This window comes from Microtus ochrogaster, unplaced genomic scaffold, assembly GCF_000317375.1.
Source record: "Microtus ochrogaster isolate Prairie Vole_2 unplaced genomic scaffold, MicOch1.0 UNK235, whole genome shotgun sequence".
In the NCBI taxonomy this organism is placed as follows: Eukaryota; Metazoa; Chordata; class Mammalia; order Rodentia; family Cricetidae; genus Microtus; species Microtus ochrogaster.
This window is the reverse complement of record NW_004949333.1, coordinates 66,143-74,988: the sequence shown is the minus strand read 5'-3', so window position 1 is coordinate 74,988 and position 8,846 is coordinate 66,143. Positions and strand designations below refer to the sequence as shown.

Here is an 8,846-nt window from a genome sequence, read left to right as displayed (position 1 = left end):
ATTTTCCTTTTAAGACAACATCACTTTTATTCCTATTCTTTCCTTGTACACACGTTTATTCCAGTATTATAGGTATGAGTCACTATACTGGCTGTATCTGAGTAGTAAGTAAACATTTTCAACACATAGTATGTCTCCATTTTGTACCCCGTTGATAAAGAACTATCTATACTCTGGTGTGGGATGAGAGCAGCAGTCACTCATTTATGATGGCCCCAGGAAACTGGGAGACTGGTCTTTGAACTGACTTGGTTGGAAACCTCACACTGATACTCTCCAGCATCCTCTCTCCTGACAGGATCTATTTTGAGTCCACACTTTGTAGGAGACAGAGTCATCCTCTCTGTGAGCTGAAGATTTTTCTCATTGAAGATCCAACGGATGGAGACATCAGTGTCCGGTGAAATGCAGGTGAAGATCACAGATGTACCTCCAGAGACTGTGGTGTCAGTGATTTGCACAAAGGGCTGTGTGACATTCTCTGTGAAGAAACAGAGGAGAATACCAAATGACAGTAGTCCACACAGTAAACCAGACCCTCTTTAGTTCACCTTTTCTAAAACATTCAGCGGGGAGAATTTGGAGCTGTGACTATAGACATAACTTGTGGTTTGAATTTGCCACTCAGGAACTGTTTTACCCAGATTTAGGCACTGTTTTCTGTGTCTCAGTTTCCCTGTAATAGAACACATAGTGGCTGGTCATTGCTGTGTTCATGAGTTGAACTTAGTTATGAGCAATGATCTGAACTTGGGGTGGGGGAGCTGCTCACATTAGCAGCATCTGCTACTATTTATTTGCAGAAGAGAATTCCCTAGGTTGGACCCCTCAGGGTGAGGGATCTGGAGCAGCTGCCTCCTCAGTTTCTTCCCTTTGTGCTTTTACCTTCCTGTGAAGTCTCATAAGCCTATCAGAGTAATAGGCTTATGGCCCAGACACCTGACCACTGAGCCTCAGAAGGAGTTGCACAGGTGACCTACCCAACTGCAGCTCTCATGGCAGTAAACAGCTGATTCTACACTCTATGGGAGAGTAAGTAAAGCCTTGTTCCTTGTTGGTTGTAACAGAAAATCTAACCAAAACAGTGACATAAACTTTCCACTGTCACCTACTGTTCAGCCAGAGGCAAAGTTTTGGAGTCCAGGCTGACAGCCTTTGTGAGAATCCCATGGTTTAACTATTCAGGGACTGCCTGACCCCCTCTTTCTGAGGACATGCGTATGGTGAGAGCTGTTGTTGACATCCTGGTGCTGAGTTTACACAGCACAGTTCCTCCTTTCTGTACGGAAAGGCAAGTGTGGGTTCTGATCTATTACAGTTTGTTTACCCCGTGTGTCTTGCAGTAGAGACCCAAACCCCAGTGGGGGGACACATGCAGTGGAGGAGAAGGCAGGCACAACCCAATCCTGACATGTTAGTATATGAAGTGGGACCAGACACTTCAAGCAGTTGGAGACCATAGAGAGTCACTTACTCTTTACATCAATTTCCACGTATAGTCTTTCAATTTTGAAATCTTTTTTTAAAACTGTTAGTGTGTAGATTCCTGCATCTTTCTCAGTGAGATCCCTGAGTATCAGAGATCCATTATTGTATCCTGTCTTTTTAATTCTGTGTTCAGGCCCCCAGGAGATGGATTTTGTGGCTCTGGTGTATTTTACAATTTTAAAAACTGGAGTTCTGTATGTTGCCTTGTGCCAGTAAACGGCTTTCAGATCTTCTGGAAGATTATAAACTTGAAGAACTACGTCTTTCCCTTCAGCTGCATAGCGAGGCACCGGTTGGATCATGAGTTGGGAAGAAGTGAAAGGGTTGCAGAACTGAGAATGGGGAGCTGGGAGAGAAAAGAGAAAAAAAGCCATCACATGAGGATCATTGCGCTTCGTGAAAAGATGGTGAACTCCATCCTGATCAGATGGATTCATCACTTACCCTAGGGTTCCAGGTATGTGTGTTTCTCTTCCTCTTAAAGCAGGGCTGAAACATGTCCTCCTTCTTTCCAACAGTGCCCCTGAATGTGTCATGTCCTCTGTGGAACAGTCTCTTTGGGTGTCTACATGGCTGCTCCCTCACTGCCTTTAGTCAGATACTGTACAGACTCATGAACACTGACATTTAAGATGATGCCTCCCCTGAACTCAACAGGCCTGAAACTTTCACTTTCTAGGTGTTTTCTTCTGTTTCTTTGAAGCAACACTCAACCCCTGACTTCACCTTATAGAAACAATTCTTGTTGTGCCATACAGCCCTTAGGTCTGGGACTATATGGGGGCTTGGAGCAGTCTCATCTTCAAAGCAGGCTCCATTCATTAAAGGCTTGGCCACTAGGCTGATTGTTATTTTTTTTTTTATTGAAAGAAAAAAAATTCCCGCCTCCTTCCAGCCCCCCATTTCCCTCCCCCTCCTCCCACTCTTCTCTTCCTCCCCCCACTTCTATCCCCCTCCCTCTCCAGTTCAAAGAGCAGTCAGGGTTCCCTGCCCTGTGGAAAGTCCAAGGTCCTCCCCCCTCCATCCAGGTCTAGGAAGGTGAACATCCATACTGGCTAGGCTCCCACAATGCCAGAATATGAAGTTTAAGCCCTGGGCTGGGACTCCTGGGTGACATAAGAGAGCTGATGGAGCAAGTAAGAAGAGCAAGCCAATAGACAGCACTCCACCGTGGTCACTGTACCAGGTCCTGGATTTTAGTTATGACAGTCTCAGTTGTAAGCTAATAAATGCCACAGTTTGACATGGAATTCTAATATCATTGTTCCCTATCAGTTTTCAAAGAATTAAGAGAATAATAGAAAAATGTTCTGGGTGACTTCACTCCAGTGTTAAAAAGATGACAGTACTCAGGGCTCCCTAGTCTAGAGCTCCAAGAGAGTGAGCTGACTCTGACATCTTATGCTGAGTTTTTTTCCATCAAGGTCTTCCTTGATGCAGGTGGAGTCAGAGGACGAAAGCTGATCTATGGCCATTTGGCTCTACCAGTATGTCCGTCGCTAAGTGCTCAAACCTCAACATGTGGACCCAGAGGAGATGCTAGACCTGCCATGGCAGTCCTGTGTGTCTAAGCCCCACCCACCACCGAACAATCACAGAGAATCACTTACTGTCCACCTGGAGTTGCACTTGTGTGTATTCACTTCCCTTATCTGTTCTCAGAATTTTTAGAATGTACAATCCACAGTCTTTCCGAGTGACACCGTGAAGCAGCAGGGATCCATCACTGTGCAATGTCTCTCTGCCACTGTATGCAGGTCCCCACACAGTTGCTTTCATATCTTGTATAAACCGGGTGGCCACAATATTCTTGTAATCAGCCATTCCTTTGAACCAGACAAAGCCTAAAATATTCTCTGGTGGATTGTGAACGAGTAGAAGAACACTTCCCCCTTCAGTAATGCTGGATGGCACTGATTCAATAGTGGTCTGGCCAAAGGTAGCAAGGCGTCCGCACTTCCAAAGGAAAGCTAGAAGGAAGAGAGAGATCCATCGAAACTGAAAGTTTTGTATTTGACTAAGATAAGGCCTTCTGTCCTGAGAAACTGTGTCCCTTGCTCAGCCTATGTTTCTGGGTGAGTTTCTCCTGGTTCAACCAAGTTTACGGCTGACTGCTCACACTTACAGTGGATTAGTGTTGTGGCGATGCATGCCCAACCTCTTCCCCTATTGACCCTGTGTCTTCACTCTCTGGCTTTATTGCTGATCTGTTCCTCTTGGGCCTGTAGACAACACCTGAATTCTGAATTCATTTTCCAGCTTTTCTTTTTTTTTTTCTTCAAGTCCACTCAAACTGGGACATCATAAAAAACACAAGTTTTCTTGGCTTTCTTCTGTTCATTTGTCTGAGATTGTCAGACAATGAAGCAAATGTCTGTTTATATTGGATCATGTTAGCGATCCACACCAGCTTGGATTTTTATTCAGACCATCAAGCTGAGAGCATCAGTACTCAGAATATTGTGGTCATGAATACAAACTTGATAGAAGAATAATGTCTCCCCCACTCTTACTGTTTAATATTCTATGAGGATGTCTTAATGCTCAGCCTCTCTCTCACTCTGTATCTTCTGCCCTACGAACACCGAGCCTCCTCTCATGTCCTTGTGCCACTCAGGAGGACTCCACAGTATGTCAGTCCCTCCTCGCACACACTGGTCTCATCTGTGAGAAGAAGCCCTGGCATGTGGGGACCTTTTTCAGAAGAGTACAGAGAGGACCTCCATTGTCTCAGTCATCTGATCTGTCTCTATGAGGAACTTCTGCTCCACCACAGCTCCCAAGCTCTGCTCTTCTTCCCCCTTCTCAGCTGAGCCTCTTCCAGAAAGGAGCTCCTCCCAGAGTCTTATGGGCTGAGGGTGGGTCTGTTTTCAAAGCACTGCCCTTGTGGTTTCAGTGCTGCCCCACATTCCTTTCCCATTCTCTCCTCTAGAACAAAGTGAGAGTCAAGGCTACTGACTATCCCTGTGAGGAGAGATAATAGCAGCTGACTCAGGAACTGCACTCTGCTGTGTGCTGGTCTAGGCTCTGGCAGCTTGAAAAATGGAAAATCTGCATAACTGTGTGACAAAGAAACCCAGCTGGGAATCTAATCTGCCTCGTTTTTAATGCTCTGGAAACCTGGAATTTGTTCTCAGCAGAAAGGTAACAAAACTGTCCTTGAGGTACAATGGGACCAGGTGTTTGATGTGTGCAGAAAAAAATGAATCTATTCTCCCTAGACTGACTATCAGACTAGGTTCTCGCTGAGGTCAAAGGCACAGGATGTGTCATGAGTCTCACATCTTTGGTGTATGGGAGGAGTTGATTCTGGGAAAAAGACTGCTAGATCTTTCAACCTGTGGATGATTTTCAACATGATTCTCCCACTTCCTCTGATTGCTGAACTGTATAATGGGTTTGCCCATGTGATCGATGGTCTTTCTGTGAGGCCTTGAACCTCTATCTAGTTGATTCCCCTTGGATACCATGGGATTCTCACAGGGAACACATGAAGTGGGAAGAGAGAACATGGTCTCCTGGCAGCGTGGCAGGCACGTTAAATAGCCGGTAGCTCTGAGAATGTTGAGACAATGGTTTTTTTGGTCTGTAAAAATGGGTGGAACCAGGTTACTAGGCTAGTTCCTGGTTTAGGCAAATATTTTTCTGCCAGTTCATTGTGTATCCTTATGACATCCCCGGTGATCACCAGGGTAACTACAGCTCATGTCTGCAAAGCTGTTAGATCAGCGTAGCCTGTAGCCATTTGCCTGAAGAAGAGATTTCCCCTAGTTGGACCTAGAGGACAGGCCCTTGTAAGAAGAATCTGTGTCCTGAGTACCTCTCCTTGGTGACCACATATTTCATGTGAAATCTCACATGCCCAACGGGACAGTTAGCTAATGGCCTGGACACCTGTTGAGCTATGTTTCCCTACTGACTCTCTGAAGAAGATGGCCAAGGGATGAAACCCAGCCAAGGCTCTCAGGACAATGCACTCTCTAATTCCTCACTTCACAAGACATCGACTACCACGGAGCACTTTTCCCTGCCATCTGAAAGCCAAAATCCTACACTTAGAAAATGCTCCACATGGATACCTGGAGTTGAGTCTTGCACAGAGGTCTTGAGCCAGGGCATCTGGTGCTCACATTTCTGAGGATTCTATGTTTTCCTCCACCAGGTACAATGCTAATTCCCTCAATGTCTTTCTCAAGGAAACAAACCTGTGAGAATCCCTAGACTCTAGACAGAGGCTATATCTTTGGCTGAGTTACCTATCATACATCCACCTGTGTCAAAGTGAAGTCAAATGAAGGATCCTGATCTCTTGTCATTATTCTCCACCATTTGTTTCCCACATTAAGTGTTCAAACCCCACCATGGTGATACAATGCACAGGGAAGGAAGGTAAGCAGTGACCACTCTCCTGTATGTGTCCAGTGAAATGACCCTCACCTAGCTCACAGAGTTCTCAATGAATCACTTACCGTGCACGTGGAGGTACATGGGTACCGTTGATACAAATTTTCTTCCTCTAGTATAGGTTCGTAGGGAATAGAATCCTGTATCGTTCTGGGTGACCTTTTCAAGAAGCAGGGATCCATTGTGATATATTATCTCTCTCCCGCTGTGTATAGGACCTGGCATACTTAAATTTTTGTGCAGTACATACAGTGCAATTTGTTGTTTCTCTTTTTCCCGCCCTTTGAACCAGGTAACGTCTATAATATCCTTTGGCAGATTGTGGACAAGGAAAAGGACGTCATCTCCTTCGGCCACTGGAGTTGGCAGTAATTCAATGGTCACACTGGCAGTGGAAGACGGGTGCCAGGAGGTTAAAATGGAGGCTAGAAGGGAATTGAGAAAAAGCACCAATATTAAAGAGGTATGATCATCTCTCATTTTGGTGTGTAAGTAGGACTGTGCCCCCCCCCCCACCTCCTTGGTATATATTAGCACCATGACTTTGCTTGATTTAGAGTGTCAGAGTGTTTCATTTACTTTCTCAGGAATTCTCCGCTTAAGTGTCTTCCTAGTTCCCCCCAGTGTCCATCATCCCACCTCATGTAGATTATTTGGTGTGAGGAGCAATGCCTTTCTGAACACCTCCTCTGGAGACTCCACACTTTCTGATTTTTTTCTCTGTTCCCTGCCACGTCCACAGCAGTAACTGCCGTGTAGTGACAAATGCCATTTCACTGGCCTGAGCCTGCTGAAGGACTGAGGTTAGAGCTTCCTGGAGCGCAGCCTCAGGCAGTCTCCTGGCAATCAGCAGTCCACATGGGACCTGATGCCGAAGACAGACATCCTGCTAAGGGATGGCCTTGGAAGCGAGCCCTCCTGGCACTCTGTATGCTCTTTCTTTGCATATCTGATCTTTCCTGTTTGCAACTGACCAAGTTCCCAAGAATCACAGTATAGAATGAAACTGATGATCCTCTGAAATCCGCTCCACCATTTACTAAAGCAGTTCTGGAAGAGATAAAACAGGCCGCCCCTAACTTAAGTTTGGGAGGATTTTTAGATAATGTAGAATAGAGAGAATTATTATGAATTTGGGAATAAATGAGTAAACTATCAGGGAAAGAAGCAGTTATAGCATGAGCTTCCGTTTATGGAAAAGTTAGCAGGAACTAGAAAACCCTAGTGCTTTTCTACCAAAGATGAGAAAAAAGATTGAGGGAAAAGAATTAGCAGAAAACATGAAACCAGCTTTAGAATATTGGTATAAAACATCTGATGAGGAATGAAAAGCATACCTGGGCCTGGATACAGTGCAACAAAGTATAATAAAAATATATTAATGAGGGCTTTGAACTCTGAGGCTTTAACCTTGAGAAATAGCTCTTGCTGATTAACTGTGGTGTGAGATAGTGTTTTAAGAAAACAGAACTGAAAGTCCTTGCAGCTGTGGTACAAAGAAAGTCCTGAGTTAGATAATGCTTATTTATGTCTAGAACTGTGAGTGGGGTGATAATGCACACATTCCAAGTTCTTTGATTTGTTCTGTACATAAACCTTAACTTTGCAGAAGAAAAATTGCAGCAGATTCTCACTACACAGTGTGTCTGTCTGTCATTCCCTTGCGTCGTATCCTGACTTTCCTGTCCTTCACCCCTGTTCTCCCGTGGATTGCAGTCTCCCAGAGAGATGGTCCGTGGCAGTTCCCTTTGTGATTCTAGTCAACTCAGAGTTTCTCATTGCATATGCTGACATCAGGTTCGAGAACCAGGACTTTTTTATTTTTTATTTTTGGTTTTTTGAAACAGGGTTTATCTGTGTAGCTTTGATTTTTCTGGATCTTGCTGTGTAGACCAGGCTGGCTTTGAACTCACAGAGATCACCTGCTTCTGCCCCATGAGTGCTGGGATTAAGGGCTGAAGCAGAACTGCCAGTTCAGAACTAGGGACTTATAAGGGCAATATTATTCTGAATTTTTGGAAGGTTCAGTTCCTGGAAGAGATTCAGACACAAATAAAGGAAAAATGGAAGGAAGGAAAGAGGAATGTGCCCCCATGGATTTCTCTTCATAGTTCCTATGTTTGGAACTTATGACAGTACTTATAGTTCAATGTGAAATAAGTGATTTTAGATATACTAATTTAAATATATGTGTGCATTTGTGCAGGCTGCTGTCTTCTTGTGTACATCTGAAGATGTATGCCACAAATCTGTGTGAGGCCACATGTTCCAGTGTGTATATATTTGAGTTCTAACCAGAGCTACTAGGTGGATGGAAGATAGAGCCTGCAGGAACCTGTTCTCCCTGTCTACTGTGTGGGAGCAGAGGATTAGTTTCAGGTTACCATATCTTTACACACTGAAACATTTCACTAGCCCTCCCCTGTCTGATTTATTTTTGGAGGGCCATACTGTCACAGTGGGAACGTCTGTCTTCAGAATATTACAGCCAATGAAATTCACTGTGAATATGAAGTGCTTCAGGCTTTTCCTTTGCCATCATCACCTCCTATCCTCTGAGAGCTTCAGGCTGCTGAGCCTCTGTCCCTCACTGTACCTTCTGGTCCGTGAGTGAACACAGAATCCTTGAGTCTCCTCTCAGCATCTTGGTCTCTTTAGGAGACTCCAGCCTGCTTCTAATTTCCCCTTCCAACAGAGTCAGAGAGTAGGTACCATTACCTGTGAGCAGAAGCCCCTCCCAAAGGGTCCACCTCTTGTAGAAAAGCACAGAGAACTCCATCAATCTTCTCACTCGGTTGTTTTCCTCTGAGGAGAAAAATCTCAGCTCCAACACAGAACTCAGGCTGTGCTGTTCTTCCTCCTTCTGCTCTGAGATTCTTCTCAGACAGGAGCACTGTTACAGGATCCAATGGGCTGTGAGTGGTGGGGTTCGAGTCCAAATCAATGCTCAATCC

At 44.8% G+C, this 8,846-nt stretch overlaps 1 protein-coding gene across 1 annotated transcript in view; it reads right to left on the bottom strand.

Annotated features, from left to right (window-relative positions):
- Positions 1 to 248: 248 nt before the first annotated feature.
- LOC101992011 (pregnancy-specific glycoprotein 22-like) overlaps positions 249 to 8,846 on the bottom strand; it is a gene marked incomplete at its 3' end in the record, with an annotated part of 38,542 nt that continues 29,944 nt past the window's right edge. Inside the window, exons 5-8 of the mRNA XM_005372182.2 lie at positions 5,958 to 6,317; positions 3,099 to 3,458; positions 1,475 to 1,834; positions 249 to 481 (exon numbers count right to left, since the gene is read on the bottom strand). Coding sequence (XP_005372239.2) covers positions 249 to 481; positions 1,475 to 1,834; positions 3,099 to 3,458; positions 5,958 to 6,317 — 1,313 coding nt within the window. The remainder of the gene's footprint in view (positions 482 to 1,474; positions 1,835 to 3,098; positions 3,459 to 5,957; positions 6,318 to 8,846) is intronic.